Source organism: Schistocerca piceifrons, chromosome X (genome assembly GCF_021461385.2).
Source record: "Schistocerca piceifrons isolate TAMUIC-IGC-003096 chromosome X, iqSchPice1.1, whole genome shotgun sequence".
NCBI classification, from domain to species: domain Eukaryota; kingdom Metazoa; phylum Arthropoda; class Insecta; order Orthoptera; family Acrididae; genus Schistocerca; species Schistocerca piceifrons.
The window spans coordinates 266,245,715-266,272,552 of NC_060149.1; the positions used below are offsets into that span (position 1 = coordinate 266,245,715).

Here is a 26,838-nt window from a genome sequence, read left to right on the forward strand (position 1 = left end):
TTTCGGGAATCACTATTTTCACAGCTTTAATTGAAGCCATTTAAAAGCCTATCACTGCAGTTTTTGGTGACCACTCATGTATATTTTTTTCAGTCCAGGAAAAGGTCTTTCACATGGATTTTGACTCTTGTCTCGGAGCAAAGCAAAAGCAGGAAATACTTTCATCTCTTCTTCTGTGCTGTGGTGTATGGTGTACACTTCTTTGAACTGTTTCGAATAACTGTCTAATGCCCCATCTATAGGAGCAGTTCGATTTTCGCATAGGATTTTCTTCAGTTCTTTATAAATGAACACCAGGATTTTCGTTAGGAACAGACCCACTGTCAATTTTCAAAAAACTATTAACTTCAGTATTTCAGAATGTCTTCGCTAAGCTGAATCTCCGAACTAGAGCCAGGATTCTGGTTAGTCCCAATAGTGTCCCTTCCTGCTTTACACAATGCGGTAGTGGAGTTCTCATAATTCGGCATATTTGCGACTAAACCTAAACCTTCGTCATTCACATCTTCAAATTCTTCTTTAAACATTTGGGAAGCAGCCGCTGTCTATGCTTCGTGCAATCTTTTATTGCAGTTATGCGTTCGCTTCTTCATATGCACATCTGCTCGTCAGGTGCGCAAGAGTGTTGCTGCTCAGCCATGATTCTACCATTTGCAGTTTTTAAACGGCCTCAGCACCTACTCCGTTTGGAATCCAAGCACAGCCAGTTCGTGTACTGTTCACATTTTCTGTGCACCCAGTAGCGATGATCATCCTTGTGGGAAGTCAACTAGCTTAGGCCGACGGAACTATACGGAAATGAAGGCTGTCGGAGAGGGCACTACCTGCCTGACTGTGACAACACGTCCGCCGCCGGTGAACGACAGGCGTAACTCAGCATTGGAGCAGGCTCTAGTCGAAAAACCCACGGTGCAAAACTGTTTGGCTCGAACACTCACGGTGTCTGTAGCACCCACAAAAGGATCGGAAACACCACGGTCGGGAAATCCACGTGCTGTTAGCTCCTGGCGGAACACTTCTAGCCACAGAGCATACTTCTATGCTCTGTGCTCCTGGCCGCATATCTGCAAGAAGCAAGAGAGGAAGGAAGATTAGGGTTTAACGTCCCGTCGACGAAGTCATTAAAGACGGAGCACAATCTCTGATTAGGGAAAGGATGGGGAAGGAAGTCGGACCCGTCCGTTCCCAAAGAACCAACCTGGCATTTGTTGTAAACGATTTAGGAAAACCACGGAAAACCGAAACCCAGATAGCCGACGGGTACCTGAACAATCTTCCTCCCGTTTCCGAATAAAGGAGAAAAAGAAAGAGATAAAGTATCAGTTTTGTGACGTACCTGACAGCGCGCACATTTTATCTATATTCTAATCGACATCGAAATTCTTCTTCTTCTTCTTCTTCTTCTCTTTCTTATTGTTATTATTATTACTATTTGCGTCGAAATTCTGTAGGATCACGCAAAGCATTCTTTCTGATCACCCACGAGTCTCTCACTTTTTCTCCATGGAGTCTCTTTCTATCCTCAGTCCACTTTAGCCCTGGTATCTTTGGGACTTCATTCTCTGACCTATCATCCCAGTTGCATATCTTGTCTCTAGATATGTTTCTGTCTTAACTTCTATTGGATCCTAGGTCAAGTTTGACTTGCGTGATCCATGGTATTGTTGACATAACCCCTTGTATGTCTGTCAGACTTCTATTGGTGAGTCTTGTTTGTGGTAGCATGCTGATCTGCCCATAGAAATTTAACCTTTTTTCTGACATCTGTTGGTACGTTTGACATCTTCCCTGTGGTTTCTCGCCGGCCGGAGTGGCCGTGCGGTTCTAGGTGCTACAGTCTGGAGCCGAGTGACCACTACGGTCGCAGGTTCAAATCCTGCCTCTGGCATGGATGTGTGTGATGTCCTTAGGTTAGTTAGGTTTAATTAGTTCTAAGTTCTAGGCGACTGATGACCTCAGAAGTTAAGTCGCATAGTGCTCAGAGCCATTTGAATCATTTTTGTGGTTTCCCTAGAGTGTAATCTGTATCCGTCTTCTGCCAGCTTCAGGCCGAGATTTTTTCTGATGATTTTGCTTTCTTCCTTCAGTATGCTTTCTATGTCGCTTTTCGTGTCGAATGTTAGTGTCTCACTTGCATACAGTATCCCAGGCTTGATTACAGTGTTGTAGTGTCTGACTTTTGTTTGACTGGACATGCACTTCTTCTGCCGTAAGTTCTCTTCATTTCTTTTAGTCAAGCCTCCAGTGATATCTTTTCACCTGCTGGAGGGAAATAGATATATGAAGTTTGTGACTTTGTTTATCTTGCCGTTTTTTGTGTCCAATTTTTACATGTTTAATTTTGTGCAGAAAAATTCAGACTTGTGGAAAGAGATTGGCAGGCCAACTTTTTCTGCACATTCTTTTAGTATTTCTGTTTGTTTGGGTGCTGCTGCTTCGTCATCCGAGAAAATTGCCAGATCGTCAGCGAAAGCTAGGTCTGAGGTCGCTACCTTGTCCCTGGATCGTCCTAGCCGAGTTGGTTTCTAGTGTCCTTGAATTTTTCAGTTTTTTTTCATTCCCTTATTACTTCATCCGGGACTAGGTTGAAATGTAGTGGGAATAATGTCACGTTGGCGTACTCCAGTTTTGATCACGAAGGGGTCACAGATTTCATCCATCAATTTAACTTTTGATGCGACAGCCAATTCTCCTACGACGTTGAATGAGGATTGTCGGTCAGCAGAATCGTATGCTATCTTTAAATCTCTGAAAGTCCAAACGACTGTAGTATTTCCGAGAGTCTTGTATTTTAGAATTGTTTTCGGATTGAAGATTTGTTCTGTGCATGAACGACCGGGGCGGAAGCCTGCCTGCCTGCCTGGTATTCACCAAGTTTGTGTTGCAACTGTTCTTGGTTCTCTGGAGTAAGCACGCTGGGAAAATTTTGTAGGTGACTTGTAGGAGGGAGATTCTTCTGTAGTTGTCCACATTCGCCCTATCTCTTTTCTTGTGCAGTGGGCTGATAAGTGCACATTTCCAGTCGTCATAATTTTTTCTATTTACCAAATGGTTGTGATTATTTGTGTAAAATCCTGTGAAGACTTTGGTCCGAGGTTCTTCAGTAGTTCTGCAATGATGCCTTCTTCACCGGAAGTCTTGTTTTTTAATTTAAGTGTATGCTTGTGGATCTCTTCACACGTTGGTGGGCGTGATTCTGGGTGAATGGAGGTGCAGTCCTGTGTGCCTTTTCACACTCTGAGTTACACCATGGGTGTTCAGTGTTTTTTTTCGTGGTATCAGTTCTTTGGCTTTTTTGTGATCTTCCTATGGAATTCTTTCCGTGTGTTTCCCATTCCTGTTTTGTTGGATTCTACGATCTTTTTCGTGTCAAACTTCTCTATGTGTGTTCTCTTCCATGAATTTTCTTCGGTGTAAGTTTGGTTTCATTTTAGTTAGGTAGTGGCCTGAATCAACATTCGCACCTCTGCGAATATAATGTCATGGATGTCTTTATGGATTAGGTAGGTTATCGCTACACGGTCGATTTGGAATTCACCTACCTGTTGTACAGATGACCTCCATGTTCTCTGTCTTATTATTATTAATAGCATTATTAGTTTCGCGTCCTGGACAGAACTGTACATCGGTCTAGAATGTATCTACAATATGTTTACTGGAACTACAGAAAGATTTCTACACATAATAGAGATTTTGAGTCCCAGAATTCGGCAGCCTTGATTCCTTCGATATTTGCTAAAACTGGGTCATCCAGTGTACAGGTTACAGGTAGTTTCGGGCAGGCCAACAGATGTTCTGCATCTCGAAGTCCCTGTATTCGCAGGCTGCATGTCCAGTAAGATAGGCCCACAGCTGCCAGTTCTGCTTGAACCGCATTACTCCATTTCGCATTCTCTTCAAGGTTTTCCACGTCTGGTAAGGTAGTTGGAAACCAGCAACATGCTCTTTACAGTTTCAAAATGTCCTACGCATGTCTTGTTTCGACACATTTCCATTCGGCAGGTAGAAATTGATGACGCAGCTGCTTCACCTGTATGGAGAAAATTCTTTCTCGATTTCAGTCGGGAAATTGTGCTTCACCTCCATACGTTGGATGTCTGTGGCAATTTACCTTTTTTTCCAGCTTCTGCCGCTGCTCTTCACCTAACATGCGATGATACTATCCTTAAAAAATGAGAATTTCTCAACTGGTGTTGGCCGTACGCAGCCTGCTATATTGCGGCTAGACTCACTAAGAGCAGAGTCAACCAGCCTTGTAGGACGAAGTGGCAAACTGCGACTGCGAAATATTCTATGGCTGATGCGTAACCATATAGCAATTTGCTAATTCATTCTTAACTGAATGTGGCTGTTGATCCTCATCCCATTGTCTTAGACACTGCCCAACAATACTGCAGCAACCAGCCTTGTGTGTGCGGTGTTCCGCCAAACTGGTGCTGCGTTGGACCTTAAGTTGTGTTCCCCATGTGCTGTTGGTAAGCTTGCGTATAATGTTATTGCTGCTGCAGACTTAGAGCTGCGTGTTCTCTCAGCGATCGTTGAAAGTGAGTGCTCTAGCCTTACTCCAAGATATTTAAGGCTGTCACTACGTTTCCTCACCAGACTGCGTCAAGCTTTCTCTTAACTTGTCTATAACTGAGGTGAAACGCACAGACCTGTTTTTTTTTTAATTTTGTTAGGTTTTAGGCACTTATTGTCATAGTTGTCTGCCAAGTCTTAGAGGGTTGTTATTAGCTTCATTTTCACCACTTTAAGCATACCTTCTTGAACTGCAACTGCCATGTTATCGGCATAAATGAAGGTTCTTTTGTTTGTTCCGACAGCTTGGTCACTGATATAGATTTTGTACAGCAATGAGACTATCACATTGCTTTGAGGAAGGCTGTTCTACAAGATCCTCCGTAGACTTTTCTTGTTGTTGAGGATGAGAAAAAATCCTCTATTTTGTAGTAGATACTGGATGATCTGCATTAAGAGGTGGTGATGGTGATGGTATAAACCTTGCTTACAAGTGCATTATAGCTGACGGTGGGATAAAACACCGTTAAATCAACGAATGCCGCACCTGTAATCTGAATTCTCTCGTAATCGTTCTCCAGATGCTTATTCAGATCAAAGATCTGGCCACAATGTGATTTTCTAGAGCGAAATCCAGCCTTTTATTTAAAAACGGTCCGACCTACCTGTCCCGATACTCAGTTCACGATCATTCTTTCTAAAAATATTTTTCAAAAAAAAAAGAAAAACGAGAGTGACCTCGCATTTTCTGGGTCTGTCGGATCTTTTCCACATTTCAGTAATGCTACAACTTAAGCTTCACGCCAGATTTTGGACAACTGTAAATTGGAGACGCAGCTGTCAACTAGATTTGAGATCCGCTGTTCAGCGTCTGATTCGAATCTCTTTCTTTGTCCTACTCATAGCTCATCTAGGCCTGCAGCTGAAACAAAGCATTACTGAAGAAGAACGCGATAAAAAATTAATAAAATTTGTATATTGATGTGAAAACTGTCCTCCAATGACGCTGTTTTGATATGAAATAGTGCTCACATTCATTAGTGGGGACCAGAAGGAAGTGATACACTTTCGTGTAAGACATTAGGTGCAAGACACAAGGAATTCATCACTCATCAACCGTATACATAATATCTCTGGGACGGGGAGCCGGCTTTTGTCAGCTCTGATTTAAGGATTTCCGTTTTCAACTCGGGGACCTATGTTTATTTGATTTGTATTCTGGTATTTGAAAGCGTTCATTAAATCGCTCGTCACGCACAGTTTGTTCGTGTGCTGATACCGTTGCTGCTAGAGCGCCGAGAAGCTTGTGACAGGAAAAACAAACTGCCGCCGTTTGCTATACAATTTGTAGTGTGCGCCACAGAGCAAACAAGGGAGCGGCATCACCAGCGACAGAAATATTAGCTCTCCTCTCCCATCTACAGCCGGCCAGGAAACATAACGCCACGTACGAGGAAGCCGTTAGACAAGATATTCAAATGCCGTAATCGTCCAGAGCTGGAGAGGCAAGCGAAAGGGTATCAGTCCAGAAAACCTTTTAAAAACAGCATAAATATTACAATAGATAGAAAGAGCTTGCATTTGCGATTTATACGCGCTTTGTTTTGGTGATAGAACTCGTAGGGCATGTCTTTAGCTAAATACGAGCTAAAATTAATTGTACCATCATAGAGGTATTTTTGAGGCTTGTAAGCAATGTTCAGAAACATTCTACAACAGGGAATCTCAAGTACATATGTCGGAAACACAAATAATCTAAGTTTGAACGAGTTTGCTCTTGAGTTCCAGGACATAATAAAAATAAACTAATAATACCTATTATAAATGAATTGTAGCAGTTGTTGCTGTGATATTCAGTATTGCCCAGTCGCGGCGTCTGAAGGAAGTACCCAGCATCGATGAAACTAATGTCATGTATTTTATTTTGGGGTTTACTCATAGGACCTGTAGAAATTATTTTTAATTTTCAAGGTAAACGCCACAGAACTTAATGTACTTGATGGCCCTGGGAACTAGTTTCTTGAATCTCAAGTCAGTTAAAGAATCCGCTTGTCCTCTTCTGTATTGCGTTAAAGCCACAAAATTGCCTACGCCAGTCTCACGCATCTGCAGGCTTCTACTGTCTCCTTCTGGACTTTTTGTGGTAGTTCTGATGTCATCGTTGACGTTTTCTAACGACGAACTGTTCCACAGATTCGACAGGCAGTAGACCGCTCCATTCGCACCATCCACAGAACAGGCTCTGCTAACGGTACACAACGCCTTCCACATCGCTGACAACGGGTTCTATACAACGCTGGTAACTACTTTGAAGGACAGTAACAGGTGCAATCATGTAACACTTTAGTATCGATTGTGAATAAATAGCTGCCACTATTTAAGTTCCAACCCTCGTAAATTCTGTTTCTTAAGTACCAGCACTGAATGTGTCGAGGTCGAAGCGTTATTGGTACCATTTATAGTAATAAAACGACGGAAAATATCACATTGTTGGTTAAAGAATTTTCATATTTCGTTATTATCGCGTTATACTCGTAACTCGCGTGTTACGGAGACTAAGCCGTTTTAAGGCAACGGCACATTGCAGATTCATGAGAAACGTTTGTTGTTACGATTTTTTAAATTAACAACATTTCACCGCTTAAAACATATAAACGATTATAACATAAAATACAAGCTCTGACAATAAAGTTCGGTGAATAGTCCTGTAACATTAAGGTAGATGAACTATGAACTACAGTTACCTTACTGTCCTTCGAAATAGTCACTTCCCACAACTAGGTACCGCTGAGCTCTCCGAGACATGTTCTGGAAACTTTGCACGAAATCTTCCTTTGGGATGGTGTTCGAAAGCCGCATCACGTTTCGTTGGATGTTAGGATATCGTCAAATCTCTTTCCTTTCGAAGCGAGTTTGAGTCGAGAGAATAAGAAGAAGTCTGGTGGACTGAGATCCGGCGAGTATGGCGATGTTCAAGTTCCACCACCCGCTTTTTTTTTTTTTTTCCAGGGACTGTTTGACGATATTGGCTGTGTGGGGGTAAGCGTTGTCGCGAACAAAAATCCAGGAATCTTCTTGTGCGTACTGACCACTGAAAAGCAAATGGAGAATGCCATTGGATGTTCACATAATGCCTTTATTATTTGCCAAAAACCGAAGAAACTGCTGAAAGAGTAGGCAATGGATGCCTATGACTAATCCAAGAGCACAGACGCCTCAAGCTTGCCCACTCTGCATAGTCCATTAGGCGGTGATTTGTGGCCATACTGTGGTACAATTCTGCGAAAGGCGCCAGTGCTTCGCGGCATGCGAGTCACCACGCCACATTTTATTGTAAGTAGCGCTCTGCAGGCGAGGACTGATACACAGTCTCGATGAGCGAACGATAACATCTGTTACCATTTCAGTGGGGTAGAAACATCGTGACAGGAAAATTATAAGATGGAAATGCGTTGCTTTATCAGATGAATACTGCTTCGATTTTCATTACCTCTGTGCTCTTGTCAGGATACACTGACTTTCAACAGAACACTTACAGCTTACACTCATAACACGTAACACACATATTGCTGTTTGAGGTGCTATGGTGCTGTAAGGGGAAATTTACTTTCGATTTCTTACAACTGCGGCTGTCGCACAGAGAAATATATCGATTGTATAGCTACCATTATTGATCGCTAAATGGCTGATTGTCTCCCAACCAAACCCAGTATCCTCCAGCAGTAAAATCGTCCACGCCCTAAGGTGTTCCAGGAACCATGATGATGAATTCCAGTTGATTTCGTGACCTTCCCCTCCCCGCTCCCCCAAAACAAAATCACCACATATTAGTCGGTTAAACAGAGTACTAGCTCAGAGCTCGCTAACACCCTCTTGACACCTGTAGAAATTGCGTGACTTCTGCATGGGTGAGTTATACTCTCTCCTCCATCTCCGACTCTTAGGACTCACGCGGGTTTAACAGTAACAACTTGTGTGCTCATAATGGTGTGCTTGATCACTATGTAGTGGACCTTGAAAAAGGCATGCCGTATTCCAGCCGTTATCGTATGGGAATCAAGAGTATGCTATAATGGACGCACTATTTTGTCCCATGCAACTTTCCAGGCACTTATACTACGACGTTGCGTTCTCTGTGTATGTTTCATTAGATAAATACCTGGCACAATCCATAACAACAAAATAAGTATGATATTTGTAATTCTAAGAAATTTCTGAAATTTGTCTCTGGATCAGTAAACCTATCGTATTAGAAAAACCGGTTACATTGGTGTGCAAAACTTGATGACGATAGTAGCTTTCGCATGAAGTGTCACTGCCAAGTAATATAGCTCGATGAAATTTATACAGGGTGGTCCATTGATAATGACCGGGCCAAATATCTCACGAAATAAGCATCAAACGAAAAAACTACAAAGAACGAAACTCGTCTAGCTTGAAGGGGGAACCAGATGGCGCTACGGTTGGCCCGCTAGATGGCGCTGCCATAGGTCAAACGGATATCAACTGCATTTTTTTAAAAATAGGAGCCGCCATTTTTTATTACATATACGTGTAGTACGTAAAGAAATATGAATGTTTTAGTTGGACCGCTTTTTTCGCTTTGTGATAGATGGCGCTGTAATAGTCACAAACGTATAAGCACGTGGTATCACGTAACATTCCGCCAGTGCTGACGATTCAAATGGTTCAAATGGGTCTGAGCACTATGGGACTTAACATCTATGGTCATCAGTCGCCTAGAACCTAGAACTACTTAAACCTAACTAACCTAAGGACATCACACAACACCCAGTCATCACGAGGCTTCGTGATACATTACCCGTGTTAAAATGGACCGTCTACCAATTGCGGAAAAGGTCGATATCATGTTCATGTATGGCTATTGTGATCAAAGTGCCCAACGGGCGTTTGCTATGTATGCTACTCGGTATCCTGGACGACATCATCCAAGTGTCCGGACCGTTCGCCGGATAGTTACGTTACTTAAGGAAACAGGACGTGTTCAGCCACATTTGAAACGTCAACCACGACCTACAGCAAATGATGATGCCCAAGTAGGCGTTTTAGCTGCTGTCGCGGCTAATCCGCACATCAGTAGCAGACAAATTGCGCGAGAATCGGGAACCTCAAAAACGTCGGTGTTGAGAATGCTACATCAACATCGATTGCACCCGTACCATATTTCTATGCACCAGGAATTGCATGGCGACGACTTTGAACTTCGTGTACAGTTCTGCCACTGGACACAAGAGAAATTACGGGACGATGACGGATTTTTTGCACGCGTTCTATTTAGCGACGAACCGTCATTCACCAACAGCGCTAACGTAAACCGGCATAATATGCAATATTGGGCAATGGAAAATCCACGATGGCTGCGACATGTGGAACATCAGCGACCTTGGCGGGTTAATGTATGGTGCGGCATTATGGGAGGAAGGATAATTGGCCCCCATTTTATCGATTGCAATCTAAATGGTGCAATGTATGCAGATTTCCTATGTAATGGCCTACCGATGTTACTACAAGATGTTTCACTGTATGACAGAATGGCGATGTACTTCCAACATGATGGATGTCCGGCACATAGCTCGCGTGCGATTGAAGCGATATTGAATAGCATATTTCATGACAGGTGGATTGGTCGTCGAAGCACCATACCATGGCCCACACGTTCTCCGGATCTGACGTCCTCGGATTTCTTTCTCTGGGGAAAGTTGAAGGATATTTGCTATCGTGATCCACCGACAACGCCTGACAACATGCGTCAGCGCATTGTCAATGCATGTGCGAACATTACGGAAGGCGAACTACTCGCTGTTGAGAGGAATGTCGTTACACGTATTGCCAGATGCGTTGAGGTTGACGGACATCATTTTGAACATTTATTGCATTAATGTGTTATTTATAGATAATCACGCTGTAACAGCATGCGTTCTCAGAAATGATAAGATCACAAAGGTACATGTATCACATTGGAACAACCGGAATAAAATGTTCAAACGTACCTACGTTCTGTATTTTAATTTAAAAGTCCTACCTGTCACCAACTGTTCGTCTAAAACTGTGAGCCATATGTTTGTGACTATTACAGCGCCATCTATCACAAAGCGAAAAAAGTGGTCCAACTAAAACATTCATATTTCTTTACGTGTTACACGAATATGTAATAAAAATGGGGGTTCCTATTTTAAAAAAAACCAACTTGATATCCGTTTGACCTATGGCAGCGCCATCTAGCGGGCCAACCATAGCGCCATCTGGTTTCCCCCTTCAAGCTAGACGAGTTTCGTTCTTTGTAGTTTTTTCGTATGACGCTTATTTCGTGAGATATTTGGCCCGGTCACGATCAATGGACCGGGGTGATTTTTTACACCGTGTATAAACTCTAAGCATTGATCGATGAGAGGATACAGAACAAAAAAGGTCTAATGAACTTATGTGCGGAAATGCATGGTTTCCATGCTAGAGACTATTTGTTCAATCATACATTGTTACGGCAGTTACAGTGTGTGTTGAAAATGGTTTCCACGTGCCTCAAGACATGCGTGTACATGCCGTAGCATGTTCTTTCTCACACGTCCATATTGGCCAGGCTGCATCCAAACAGTGTCAAAGGCAGCATGAATATGCTGCTACATTGTCTTCACATCCGGAATGGGCTCTGCATACACGTTACTTCTGAGGTGGCCCCATAACCAGAAATCACACAGGTTCTGGTGCAGTGAATAAGCAGGCCATGCCACTGGACCCCCTCGTTGGATGCACCGACCAGAGAAGACACGATTGAGAACCATCTGGACGTTAACAGTGAAGTGGACTGGAGCGCCATCATGTAGCAGCCACATAACCCTTCGAATCATCAATGGCAATTCTTCCAGCAGAGGAGGCAAAGTCACCCGCAAGAAACGCCGATAGTTCCGGCCTGTTAGGCGACGTGGAAGGAAGACTGGTCCTACAATACGGTCGCCAGTTATCCTGGCCCACACATTCCAGCTGCACCGATGCCGATGATTCACTGTCATCATACCATGGGGGTTCTGCAAACAATCCCCCAGATGACTGTTACGAAAGTTGAAAATACCCCTCCATGTAAAGATGGCCTCATCTATGAATAGGATGGCTGACATAAATCCCAGAATCATGGTTCTTTGGTGAAGAAACCAGTTACAAAACTGGAAAATCTGTCCCCAGTAAGCCCTGCACACGCTGTGAGTGATAATAGTAGTAACAATTGTCATGGAGAATGTTCCACACAGTCGTCTGGCTTACCCTGTACTGGTGGGTCAACTGCCTGGTACTGACATGGCGGTCACCTTCCACAGTGTTAATCACATTTCCCTCCAAGTCTGGTGTCCGAACATTTCGGGTACGTCCTTCATGACTTCCTAATTCCTGAAACGACCCTGTCTCAGACAAATGGTAAACGCTGTTGCAAGCAAACATTGAATGCTGTGGTTGTTGTCAGCAGAGATAGGTCTTCTGATACCACCTTGACGACAGCCACGTGTTACCATTTGTCTTTCCGTAACTAAACACCATGTTGGCAAGCTCTCGATTCGAATATGGAACCATTGTGTACAATGCTGCATCAAACTCACTACAAGGTGAATCTGCAAGAGAAGTGAATAGGACACAACATTACCAATTAGTATGGCAGGAGAGGGCGCTGGGGTAATGACATATGAGGAACAGTACCATCCTCTAGGAGGAAACCATGAATACTGTATCTGTGGCTGCATGGTACCGCACATATAAGGCAACTGTCTCTGTAATAAAGTATTATTGAATAAATGGTCTCAAGCACGGAAACCATGCCTCTCTAGACTTAAGTTCATTAAACCCTTTTTTGTTCCGTATCCTCTCATCAGTCATTCCCTAGCGTTTGTACATGGTAGACACACTGTAGAAAGAAAACGATTGATTTGGTGGCACTGGTGTTATGGTGTGGGGTGGCATAATGTTGCATGGGTGTACTGACCTCCACATCTTTGAACACGATACACTCACCAGTCAACGTTTTGTAACACTGTACTCCTTCCTAATGTGCGTCTTTTCAGCTGTGCTTTCGGCTGTGACTTCGTGTCCTCCAGTTATAAGAGCAGAGGGTGAGAGGGGAGAGAGTGGATTAATCTTATTGGCCCAGGGGGGAAGGGTTGCGTAGGTAGGAGGGGAAGGGGAGGGGTTGGCAGTTCCCCTGGATAACCTTGAACAAATGCCGGTGATTCCCCTTGGACTGGGAGAGAGGATGGGGGGGTGATACTGAATTTAACTAGCCCAAGAGTGTTACCTGACAATGGGAGTGTAACATGATACCTACTTATCTTATTAATGACTGCGACGTGAAATTGTTATCTTGGCTCGCAAGCCTATTGATACCGAACTGTCACCTACATTCCAAGCTTCACAGATGTTTACCCGCAAAACTTGCAAGACTAGCACATCTGGAAGAACAGCTATTGTTGAGACATGGCTTAGCCACAACCTGGAGGATTGTTTACAGAACGAAACTTTCACGCTGCAGTGGACTGTGCACTATTATGAAACTTAGTAGTAGATTAAAACTGTGTGCTGAACTGGAACTCAAGCCCACGATGTTTGCCTTTCGCAGGCAAATTATCTACTAACTGATGTGAATCTTAATTAATAGAGATAGTGGTTTCAATCTTGATAAATCATGGAATCCGGCACTTGCTGTAATAAACTAGCAAAGACGTCGTCACAGTGCAGCTCACAATGATATATCGATATGCCACACAGATCAACTGCGGAGTCATAGATACAACTCGCGCATTATGCACGTCTCTGCCGCCGACCAACGTCTCTGGCGCATTTGCATCTGTGGCCGCATGCGCAGTCGCGCGGTACGACAGTATAAAGGGACGAAGCGAGCACTGGAGCGGCCACACCACCATCTGACCTTAACACTCCCATCACTACACAAGACATCAGCCTCACACTCCGCACTAAACGCAACACTGCTCCCGGCCACGACTGCATTACCTACCGCCACTTCAAACACTGCCCTCCCTCCTTCCTTTCAGTCCTTGCCACCTTCTACAATGTCATCCTTGCCACTGGCTTCTATCCCGACCTGTGTAAAACCTCCCGTATCCTGATGTTCTCCAAACCCAACAAGCCTCTGTCTGATGCCTCTTCCTATTGTACTATCTGTCTCACATCGGTGTTCAGCAAGCTCTTGGAATCCATCCTTTCCCGGCGCATCCATCACCACCTCTGCCAAAACCACCTCCTCCCCAACACCCAGTGTGGCTTTCGACCTTCCTTCTCTGCTGATGACCAACTCCTCTGCCTCACTCATCTCCTCTCCCTCCAGCTTAACTCCCATCACTCCGCCAGTTTTGTCTCCCTTGACCTCGAAAAGGCCTACGACCGTGTCTGGCATCCCGGTCTCCTGTTTAAACTCCAAACCTACACCCTTCCTATCAACTACATCCGTCTGATGGCCTCCATTCTCTCCCACCGCCCCTCCTATGTTACCATCCATAATGCCAATTCCCACACCTTCTACCCCTCTGCAGGTCTGCCCCAGGGCTCTGTCCTCTCCCTTCTCCTGTACCTCCTGTACACGGCAGATATGCCCCAACCCCCCCCCCCCCCTCCAGTACACCTCTTGCAATATGCTGATGACACCCCATTCCTCGCCCTCGCTCCTACCCTCCAACTGTCCCAACGCCTTCTCCAGCATCACCTTGACCTTTTTGCTGCATGGTGTAACCAGTGGCTCCTGAAAATCAATCCTTCCAAGACCCAGGCAATCATCGTAGGTCATACCACTCGCTCCTTCCGGCTCCTGGATTTCTCCCTCACTGTCTGCGCCCGTCCTGTCTGCCTCACCCCCACCCTCACTTACCTTGGCCTCACCATTGACCGTCACCTCACCTGGATCCCTCATCTCCGCTCCATCCAATCCAAAGCCCACAACCGCCTCCGACTCCTCAAACTCCTCTCTGGCCGGGCTTGGGGGTTGCACCCCTCTACCATCCTCCACACCTACAAATCCTTAATCCGTCCCATCCTCTGTTATGCCAGTCCTGCCTGGATATCTGCCCCCCCCCCCTCCAAATTCTATAAGTCCCTCCAGATCCTTGAGCGTCATGCACTCCGCCTCGCCTTCCGTATACGCCTCCTGTCCCCCACACGGATCCTCTATGATCTCATTCCTTTCCCCCATCTGCTCCTATTCCTCGAACATATCCGCATCCTCTACACCTCACGCCACCTTGAACCCCCTCACCCCCTGGTTGCTCCTCTCCTCTCCCATCCCCACCCCCTGCCACGTCTTCACTCTTGTGTCCCCTCTACCCTCCATCTCTACACCCTTCATCTCCTTTCCCAAGGTGGCTTCCATCAACTCCCCCTCTTGGATGATGCCCTCTCTCCCTCCATTTATCCCTACTATCAACTCTAATCCTCACTCCCTCTCCTTTCCTCTATCCTTTTCCTGGGCTCCCTCTCCCCCCCTTCCCTCCTCTTTTTACCCCCCTCTCCCCCTCTCTGCCCCCTTCTCTCCCCCAAGTCCTTTTGCATTTCCCTCCTCTGCCTCTTCTCATTCCCTCTCACGTCTGCCCTGCCCCTCCCCCCCCTTTATGAGTCCTCTCCCTCCTTGGTTCCCCCCTTTTCGTTTTTTCCTCTCCTCCCCCCTTGTTTTTCCCCCTCCTCCAGGTCCCCCATCTGCCTTTGGCTCGGGAGTGTCATATTTGTGCCGCCATTTTCGTGCAGTGTTTTACAGTGTGTGTTTTTCCAGTGAGTGTTCCGTGTTGTGTCTTTTGCGAAGTGTAGCGAACAGCCATCATACTGTCACTGGGTGTGATTTTTTTATCTCTTGCGAACAGAAACCAGACTGTCGCCATGTTTTTTAATTGTGTGTCTACTACGTTACTTGTCTGATTCCTGTGTATTTTATCAACATTGCCAACCCCTTTTGCTTTCTGTTTTAACTTTCCGCATTTTTCCGCCGTTTTACACTTTAAGTCACCATTTTATCGCCTGTTTTTCCTTGTTTCTTTCTTCTTCCTTTTTTTAAAAAAAAAAGTCTGTAGGCTTTAGAGCAGCATACTAAGCTGCTGCCAGCCTGCCCCCTTCGGGGGGAATTGAAAATCAATAAAGAAAAAAAAAAATTGGAGCGGCAGTCTTGCGGCTCACTCTGAAGATGGCTGAACGTCATACAGCTGAAATATTAGAAGAAGAAGGAGATTTATTGCGGCTGCACACCCAAAACTTAATGGAACTATCTACTAACTGATCTACCTGAACACGTCTCATGACCCATCCTCACAGCCAGTTCCTCATCTCCTATCTCCCAAACTTCAGAGATGTTCTCCTTTAAAGTTTGAAAGACTAGCACTCCTGAAATAATGGATATTGTGGAGACATCGAAGATTGTTTCCAGAAGGAAATTTTCTCTGTGAATTGGAGCCTGTGGTGTTATGTCACTTGGGAAATAATGTTCCTCGCTGTGGCTAAGCCAAGTCTCTGCCATTCTTCCAGGAGTGCTAGTCTTGCAAATTTCGTAGGAGAGCTTGTGTGAAGTTTGGAAGGTACGAGATGAGGTACTTGGGTAGCTCAGTTGCTAGAGCACTTGCCCACAAAAGAAAAAGGCCGTGGTTGGAATACCGGTTTAGTATACAGTTTTAATGTGCCAGGAAGTTTCATAACAGTCCACACTCCCCTGAAAAATGAAATTTTCGTTCTGGAAACAATCCCCAGGTTGTGGCTAAGCCACGTCTCCGCAATGTCGTTTCTTCCAGGAGTGTTAGTCTACCAAGTTTCGCAGGAGAACGTCTGTGAAGTCTGGAAGGTGGGAGATGAGGTGCTGGCGGAACTAAAGCTGTGATGACGAGTCTTGAGTCGTGCTCGGGTAGTTCAGTAGAGCACTTGCCTGTGAAAAGCAATAGTCCTGGGTTCGAGTCTCAGATGGAAATACAGTTTTAATCCGCCAGTAAGTTCCGTTACCTCTCATAATGCTATATGTCATGGTACCCTACGATAAAATTAATTTTAATTGAAAATGAAATGAATAGAATAGATCAACTCATAATGAACGCAACAGTATAACTGTATGACTACCTCCAATGAAACGGACTCATTTTGTTTCGAAAACCTGTAAAACTATGTAGCCCAAAATGTGATGCTGTGTCATGCTCCAAAGTACTTTCTGCTTTCCGGAGCTCCATCAAATCTACGTTCAATCTAAAAGAAAGAATCTGGTGTCATTTTCAAGAAAGGTGAGCAGCGTAATTTTAATGATCCCTTTGCTTTTCCAAATGAAATGATAGTATAAGAAGATGCCACAGGCAAAAGTATAAAATATTTTCGGGAGTCACAACATTTGTGCTGACTGAGATGTCACAATCGATAGATATTACAGTTAATATCAAACACAAACTGAAATCATATCTACTTTACATATCCTGCTACTCCACAGACGACTTTCTGTGTCATATGGCGGGAGAGAGAGATTTAACATAGTTCCGTATAAATCACTGTATGCAAAACAGAACACAGCTTAAGACGATCACGTCAATGGTCAGCATGTTTCCCTATCTTTACAATAATTGTAAAACTGACTTATTCCACATCACAGCGAGAGATTGCAAATATGATCCATGGAACTTTCAGATAACTGTGTTGTCAAGAACGGCATATACTATTAAGATAAATGAGCAGCCTAACTAAATGTCAGCAGATATGAGAAGCTTTGACCTAACCTGACAAGACAAACTGAGAACCTGACAAGACAAACTGAGATTCTGGTGTGCTAACAAAAGCATACCGATCCATTAAAAAATGTAATTATTTCAATATCTTGCTGTGAAGGAAAGCTGAGAATGTTAGCCATATAGCACATTTTTATACTGACTTTCATTAAACGCAGTGGTCATAAACTGTTGTTGCTATGGGAGAACCAAAGAAGTAATTGTAAATTGCAGTACCGAGTTGGTTTTCTCTGACACAGACGAGAATAAAAGTAAACAGAAATAAAGAGAAAGTACAAACACATGGGATTATTAAAACATCTTATGCTAGAAAGAGAGCTCAGAGGACAAGATAATCAAGAACTGAGTTAACATTACCAGCAACATTGTAAAATATCGACCGCTTAGCCAGAGAAGCTGCTGTGACAGGGCACACTACTTGGACTGCAATTCTAAGTAAGGATTCCAGATTTCTAGTCGCTAGAGCCTTGATAGAAGACTGACAGCAGAAATGGGGTGACACAACAAGACTCAAAGGCGAGAAGTACACTATAACTCACCCGTCAGTTCCCTAATCCACGAAAACCCATACAAATTGATTGTCTAGGCACCTCGCCTCTCTAATAGCCAGACTCAGATTTAACTACGGACTTTTACATAAATATCTTCCAATGTTGCTTAAAGGCACCTTGCTACCCCTGTGGCGAAGAAGAGGATACGCATTACTTTTCCTTCAAGTGTGCCAGATTACATGGAAATATTGCAATCCTTCTGCAAGAACTTGTGTTGCTAGGTCATCTATTTTCAACCTGTGTGACGGCTTTGTTAGCAACACAGCACCACAGATTGTTCAAACGACTCTGAGCACTATGGGACTTAACATCTGAGGTCATCAGTCCCCTAGAACTTAGAACTACTTAAACCTAACTAACCTAAGGACATCACACACATCCATGCCCGAGGCAGGATTCAAATCTGCGACCGTAGCGGTCGCGCGGTTCCTGACTGAAGCGCCTAGAACCGCTTGGCTACACTGGCCGGATATCTCATTAGAGACAAAGTTTATTTCGAGTTGGAGAATGATAAGGAAAAAAAATTCAGTTGTGTCCTTTACAAAGAAAACATCGTGGCGTCACTTGATGTTATATGTGGAAATCAAGGAAAACTTAGAACTGAATGGCCAGAAGAGAATTTGAATCCCATTCCTCCTGATCACAAGTGCAGTGCCTTAAAAACTGGGTCATCTCGTTTGGTAAGAAGTTTTCCGTCGATGAGGCTGTTTCTAGCAGAAAACTGAAATCTATATCTGACTTTATAAAATACCAATCCCTCTCCGTTTTTTTTTTTTTTTTTTTTTTTAATTTTCTTCGTAATCGGTCAATGACGTATCCTGAAACAGTGTAATATGCAGTCGTTACATCCCTGAACAAGATCAGAAAAACGACGTGACTATTCTGTAACGGTACATCCATTTTATTTTTTCCAGTGTTTTCTAAAACAATTAGGAAGGTTGCGTCTGACACTGTTCATATCTACTGAACAACACTTGTTAATTGCCTCTCAGTTTTGCTTCTGTGAATGATTCAGTATCGAGAAAGTAGTTCTGAGTTCATAAATGACGGTGGTGGTGGTGGTTAGTGTTTAACGTCCCGTCGACAACGAGGTCATTAGAGACGGAGCTCATGCTCGGGTTAGGGAAGGATTGAGAAGGAAATCGGCCGTGCCCTTTCAAAGGAACCCTTAAGCGATTTAGGGAAATCACGGAAAACCTAAATCAGGATGGCTGGAGACGGGATTGAACCGTCGCCCTCCCGAATGCGAGTCCAGTGTGCTAACCACTGCGCCACCTCGCTCGGTCATAAATGACGGTCTGGCAATGTTGAACAGAAGTGTTCTATATGAATTTCCTGTGATCTTGCCAACACCTTTAATTGTGTGTTCATCGTAAAATTATGCTAAGCAGGAGATAACTATAGCGACCACTTGGGGCACCAAGCAGAGTGGAACGCAAGAGGAGCTCAAGTGCAAATTTTGTATAGATGGCGTGTCCCAGTTCGTAGTGAAAACTGTTGCAGGTGAAAGAATACGACGATAGAAAAAAAAACTTTCCAGTAAACATGAATCTGCAATGAGTCATTTGTGAGGTAACTGCAAATGTGTGATTACGACCCGCCACTGACTTCAGTATCAAATATTGTCCCACTTAGTACAAAAAACTTTTCGACTAATTCCCCATGTAACGGAGCTCAAATTTCATCCAAGGCCAACATTAACAAGACATGCAACCTACTTCGGCTCGTTACAATTTACCGTAGACCGAGTTAAAGGGGTTGTTCCACGTGTCATGCTTACATTCCGCTTGTGGTGTTAGGGTATCAATTCCAGCCTTCGTCGCCGATGAATAGCCTTCAGCATGGGTGCATGAACCAAACGCCTGCTGCGGGGGGCCATACTCGGCACCCTTTGCTGAACGGCCGTTGAGGAGACACTGTTGGTAGCCCCTTGGTCCATCTGCGCGATCATTTGCTCAACTGTTGCACGTCTATTCGTCCGTACACTTCTCCACAGCCGTCTTTCACCCCTGTCATCTATGACCCTTGGTGCAGCTGCAGCACAGTTGCCTCAGAGCTGGTTTTGGATAGCCTCATGTTGCCATCCACAGTATATTTTAACATCGGCGGTACAAGTACAGTTTACAAACTTAGCCATGTCGGAGACGCTTCCACCCTGTACCCGAAAGCCAATGATCATGACCTTTTGTTGGTTAGATAAATCGCTCCATATCCGCACTACGACAACTGCACTGTTTTCCGCTTCGCCCTGACACACTTTATATGCCCTCCACTGCTAGGGCTGCCACCTGCGAGCTGTGCCTGGTTATTGAACGCCGACGTCGAACATAGATGGTGGTCACATTAATGTAACAGGGCTGTGTATTTCGCAGAGTATTTAGTTTTGTGACAGTGTTAAAAAATTATTTTCAGACGAATGCAGGTGCAACATCACTGATTAAAGTTTTATACTTAGGTGCAGAATTATGTAAGAAGCTGCATTTATACATAAGCTATAAACCGGAATATTCTCACAAATTTAATATAATTTCTTATCATTTAGTCTATAAATTATACGATTATGTAGATCTGGAATTGTAAATATAGATAAAAATGTCCGTATTTACAGTGTATAGATGGCATTACTATTTGAGAGTTATGAATTTACTCTCACACACATTAAGGAATCAGTAGAAAATGAGTAGTGGCTGAATAACATACAGGCAATTTTACATGCATTTAATTTTGTCAAGCAAAGTAATTAGATACATTCCAATAATACAAGCAAATAATACTAGATAACATGCATAATTACTGAATGACAATTACATAACAGATAACTTCCAAGATAAATGCACTACATAATTAGGTGAATGGCAAACACAATAAATAATTAAAAAGTTAGATAAAATACAAAAAGCATATCTCAGTAATGAAATTATGATAAGAAACAGATGCTTTTTTTTAGACTAGTAAAATTCCTTCTACTGCACTTTTCTAACATGACTTTTCGATTTGATTTGATTTATTATTGGTCCTGTAGATCATACAATTTGTACAGCAAAGCACATCATGATATAGGACAAGTCAATTTGAAAAATTATGTTAAGATGGTATATGATATAAGAGATGACAGTAGTGGTACATAACTCACATAGCAGAATACATACAGGATATATAGACGAAATATAAAAAAGGTGGTGTGTGATGAGAGATGACAGTGGTGCATACTGCACATAGCAGAATACATATAAGAGATACAGACAGAATAGGAGTAACAAGCAATAATTAAGTTATCTTACTAAGTAGAATTATCTATCAGTGAATATACAGCTTATTACAAGTAATTAAAATATTGTGGTACATAGTTACCATAGCAGAATACATAGGCCTATATGAGATACAAACAGAATATAGATAAATACAATAATTAAATTATCTTACTAAGTAGAAACATCTACAACTGAATAAACAGCTTATTGCAAGTAATTAAAATTTTGTTTCAAGAAATTCATGTACAGAATAGAAACAGTGGTTTAGTAGCAATTCTTGTAATTTAGTTCTCATTATTTTCGGGTTTTTGCTTGTTTTTATGTCTGTTGGGAGGTGGTTGTATATTTTAATGCCCATACATTTAACCCTATTCGCATACAATTTTGTGTTGTGGGCTATAATTTGAAACTGTGTTTTGTTTCTGGCGTCATGTGTGGAGGTCTGCATTTCTGTCGAGGGCATCCAAGTGCTGTACTGTAAAACAAGCTAGTTCCAATATATAGAGACATGGCAGTGGCAGGATTTTTAGCTGTTGAGATAGTGGTTTACAGTGTTCAGTTCCTTTTTACATTTCATTATTCTTACTACTTGTTTTTGTAACTTGAAAATTGTTAGAGAATCAGAGCTCTTTCCCCAGAAGATTAGGCCATAGCTCAAGACAGACTCAAACAGGGCATGGTACACCAGCTTCAAGGTATCTACACTGGCTGTGTCTTTTAATGATCGTAATAGATAGCAGGCTTTACTTATCTTTTGTGACAGTGCCTCAATATGTGATTTCCAATTTAGTGTGTTACTGATGGTAAGTGCAAGAAATTTGGTGTTCTGCGTGTACGTAATGTCATCTTTGCTGATAACTATAACTGCATTGAAGAGGGTTAGATTTTTGTCTAGTATGGAAGTTCATACTTACAGTTTTTTGAGTATTTATGAGTAGTCCATTTGCTTCAAACCACGATTGTAAATGATGGGTAGTTTCATTAACTGCATCTTGCAATGTGTCACCTCTACTGGTTATCAGGATATCTGTGTCGTCCGCATACAGAAAGGAGATGGCATTTGGTATATGTTCTGGGAGATAATTTATGGACAATATGAAAAGAACAGGGCCAAGGACAGATCCCTGAGGAACGCCATTTGTTGTCTGTAGTATATCAGACCTGCAGTGCCTGAATGTCTCTGATTTTCTTATTTCTACATATTGCTTTCTTTGACTAAGGTAGCTATGGAACCAATTCTGGGCTACACCTCTAATCCCATACTTATGGAGTTTCATAAGCAGCAGCTTGTGGTCGAGCATGCCAAAGGCCTTGGACTGATCAAGACATATACCGACAGCAGGTTGTTTATGGTCAACAAAACTTGAGCACTTTTCTAGAAATGCATACAGAGCATGTGTGGTGGACCTATTTTTCCGAAATCCATGTTGGGAAGATGTGATTATGTTGTTAGAATTTAGACACATTTTTAATCTAGTTAAAATATAGTATTCAAATATTTTTGAGAAGGCAGATAGTATACCAATTGGCCTATAGTTTGTCATGTCCGTTTTCTCTCCCTTCTTGTAGAGAGGTATAATTTTAGCAAGTTTTAGCTGGTTTGGAAATGTTCCCTCTAGAAATGAGGTATTTATGATATTTGACAGGGGTCCACTGATGTAATTTAACACTTTTATTGCTATTACAGTACAAATGGGGGAAAGTAAGTTACAATTAATTGCAAATGTTTGGCAGTATAGTTTCAGTAGTTTTCCTCTATTTGTTATACCTTGAGCCATTCCACATCGCCAAAGGTGTTTCTTCATTATGGGATCTACAGAACACGACAGACCTCTACACCTGAGAGAAGTTGTAGCTTCTTATATATTTTACTTTTGCATCACTTTTCTGTGTGTTGCCAGAGACAGCTAGTTGGTCTGTTCCTTCTATTATTACTGTGCTGCTAATATGATATCTTTGGCTTACTTGAATCTGACTAATGGCACAGAAGGTTGATGTTATCTTTCGTAAAACTTTTTAACAATAGATTTTCAGGGCCAAGGAAGGAGTGATTTGGAGAAGAAAAGAGAAAAGATACATAATACTTAACATCTTGTTGACTGTGTGACCATTATACATGTTGCATTTGATCGAAGTGGACAAGAATGGAGAATGAATCTGAGTTGTGGTTTTATTGAATAAACTGTCCAGGGATTTACATGAATTCATTTAGGAAAACCGTAGAAAAATAACCAGAAAGGGACTCTGCTACTCCTGAATATGTTTTAAAAGTCTTCGCTGCTGAACAAAAATTTGCGAGAAATCTGAACACAGATTTGAAGAACTGACCCCGGCATTTGCTTAACTGATTTAGGGAAATTCCAAATAAATTAAATCTGGTTGCTAGAGATTTGAAATCCACCCCCACCTGAATTCCTTTCCCAGCACGAGCTTAATGCTTTAGGCATTGATCCATGCCGGTCAGTGATGCACGAACAACAAGACAATATTCTGATCTTATGCGCACAGTCATCACTACACTATGACTTACTTGTCTACTTTCAACTGTATGCTTAACTGTGATGAGAAATATGTCTTGGCAGCTGCGGTCATTAATGCATGGGGGCTCTTTACTCTTCAGACTGGTTTGAATCCTACTGATCGAAGTAATTTTCCTCTAAAACAATCGCGCTGATAATTTCATCATTGAGCGCCCCTAAACCATAAACACTCACACACACATATCTCAAAAATCTGACTGGCAGTGTACAGTCCCCAGTCATCAAATTCTGCACCACTATCCTTAGTTTATCTATGAACCATTGCACAGTTTATTTTGGGTTGACAGTACGTGACATTCGTGCATGAATGTTAAGCTTGAGGGCTCACTTGATACTTTTTAAAATGAGTAGGTTGTATGCTGGCACAGCGTTTCACTTTCTCGCTTCCATCAACTCGAGCATCAACCGAATAAACACAATTTACTCATCAATAAAGAATAATTTACAATCACAGAACTGACATACGATTAATTGGCCCAAAAAGTGATATTTAGAGGTTGTATTCAACTGGAAGGTTTATAATAAGCTTTATTATTTAAAAAAGGTACACTGTCTTTCACATTCCTTGTGGCACAACCTTTCATCACTGAGTAGGTTCGATTGACAGTTCAGGATGTCTAACATTACTACTAGGCAAACACTGGGATGCCTACTTTGAAAAGGGCACATCTAATTACCTTTATCATCGTTATCCTATCTAATTTGTGGGCTGTGTGTAATGTCCTTGTCATAAGTGCGATGTTAAACATTAATCTTCCTTTTTTAATATTATTACTAGAGCAGTATGTTATGAGATGAATGTGATCCTGATGACCTCTACATTATTTCACCATACACCATGCATTACATGGTATTAACAGAACATGGTAGTAAGCCTTGAAAATATTTTGTCAAAGAGTCTCCTGATAAATTACATGCATTTCATGTCTCAAATCGACCTTCTTAAAGCCTAAAAAGTAAACACATAGTGTAATAACTTCCATTCGTAGTGTAACTATTAAATATTTTTATTTAATACAAAATAGAAGATTTGCATACCTAATATAACGTTTATTAAGGAGTAGTCATACACAGGTTCATACTTTTAGAACCAGTTCCTGCATCACTTCCTTAAATAGAAGACTCTAATTACTCACTCGTATAACTTTCTTGTGGTGATAGGCTTCTTTGGTGATGATTGGTCATAACCAATGACATTTCCTAACAATTTGAAGTACAACTGATGATGTTTGTTTCAGCATACACAGGTTTTAAGTAATAGATGCACTTTAGCATTAGCTTAAGTCACATGTGATGTTACTTGTGTTCATATTAATCACTGTATTTTTTCTTTTTTGTTCCAGCCACTGAAAACAGCTGTCAGGATGTTCAAGAAGCTGAACTGCTCTGACCCAAAATTTTTGACTGGTATTGGAGATAATTTTGTGAACACAAGCATTGTTACACCTGTACCGAAAAAGAAAAAGCTTCGTCAGTCACGCACCAATCCACATTAAATAGTGCTGAGCGCATGTGGAATGTTGCCATTTCAAGGAACATTTTTCTGAACACTTTTTAACAGATGAATTTTGATTTCTCTACTTAAAATAAATTTTATAAATATTACATGGAATATTATGTGACTAGGATTGTAAATACATAATATGTCTGTGATATGTTAAACTGAAGAGTCTTAATTGATTTTACATGTGGAGAAGTGATTTGTGTAGCTACAATACATTTTATATGAAAAATGGATGAGAAAGCCAAAGCATGATGCTCTGAAGTGGTGAAAAATGCTGATATATGAAACTGGTAATGTTTCATCTCTATCTGACAGCTGTTGTTTATAGTTTTACAAATTCTTACATATGCTGTAATGAATGGACATTACCACTTATCTTACTTGTGTGCATCCTAATCTTAAATATAATCAACACTTAATATTTATACCTTCATGAAAAGGCTTTTCATGCTATTGTGACCAAGCTGTTCATAGAAACAAAAGAAAATGTATGTAGATTTAATAAAATTTTATCTAATTGCTGTATATTGAATAAAATGTATTACTCACAAATATGCATGAGTGATTTATTGCCTAGTACATTCTTTCAACAGCCACATCTTGTCTCACACATAACACTTATGTTAATATGATGTGTATCACTCACTCAGATTAGCCTTATATTTTGAAATATATCCGAAATTATTTTACTTCTATTTTCATACTGACAAGGGGAGGTCGCCAATTGTGAAATTCAGATTCGATTCATACTGCGCATAATAGAAGCTCATGGCCAGAGGCGTAATGCGGCAAAGCACCAAGATGCACTTCTCAGCCATTGTCGAGAAAATCGACAGTTAAAAGAAACCATTGCGGTGAAATACTCTCTACGATAAATAGTTTTCTACAGCGTCGTGGCGCAGCGGTAAGCGCTCGGGTTCATAATCTAAAAGTCGCCGGATCGAATCTCGCGCCATGCAACTTTTTTTTATTATTTGTTTTTTTGTAATTCAAATGTAATTCAAATGCGTATATATATATATATATATATATATATATATAATTCCTGGCAATCAGTTGCAACAATAATCCATATAATAAGTTGTTGAAAGTCATTTGTCGTGGAAAAATAAAACTTGAAATAAAACACAATATCACAAATAGCATTCAAGTGGGTACAATTTATTGAAAAGTTCGGTATACACTCGCACATAATTAACAATTAGTGACCAGAAGTAGCTGGAGTATCACACGAACCAGACTGATAGTTATCATAGAAACATGGAAAGCAGCATGACATCGAGCACATCTGATAAACGTTGCGTTTTTACAAGAACAATTGTTTTTTAAATATCTGTTGGGAAACACACCTGATTGACATTCTGAAAAAATTATTCTATCGTTCATCAGGTTTGATGCATACCACGCGTATCGTATCATATCGGCAAAAATCGGAGAAGACAATTGATGGTGGACGATGGATTGAATGTGTGTGTGTGTGGGTGTGTGTGTATACATTTGAATTACGAAAAACAAAATAAAAAAAACTTGCATGGCGCGAGATTCGATCCGGTGACCTTCGGATTACGAACCCGAGCGATTACCGCTGCGCCACGACGCTGTAGAAAACTATTTATCGTAGAGAGTATTTCACCGCAACAGTTTCTTTTAACTGTCGATTTTCTCGACAACAGCTGAGAAGTGCATCTTGGTGCTTTGCCTCATTACACCTCTGGCCATGAGCTTTTATTA

The 26,838-nt window shown here is 41.9% G+C and overlaps 1 protein-coding gene across 1 annotated transcript in view; it reads left to right on the forward strand.

Moving 5' to 3' along the window:
• Positions 1 to 25,625, forward strand: part of LOC124722299 (secreted frizzled-related protein 1-like) — a 403,676-nt gene extending 378,051 nt beyond the window's left edge. The window contains exon 4 of the mRNA XM_047247482.1: positions 24,947 to 25,625. Within this exon, the coding sequence (XP_047103438.1) occupies positions 24,947 to 25,099 (153 nt within the window). The 3' untranslated portion in view covers positions 25,100 to 25,625. The remainder of the gene's footprint in view (positions 1 to 24,946) is intronic.
• The last annotated feature ends 1,213 nt before the right edge of the window (positions 25,626 to 26,838 follow it).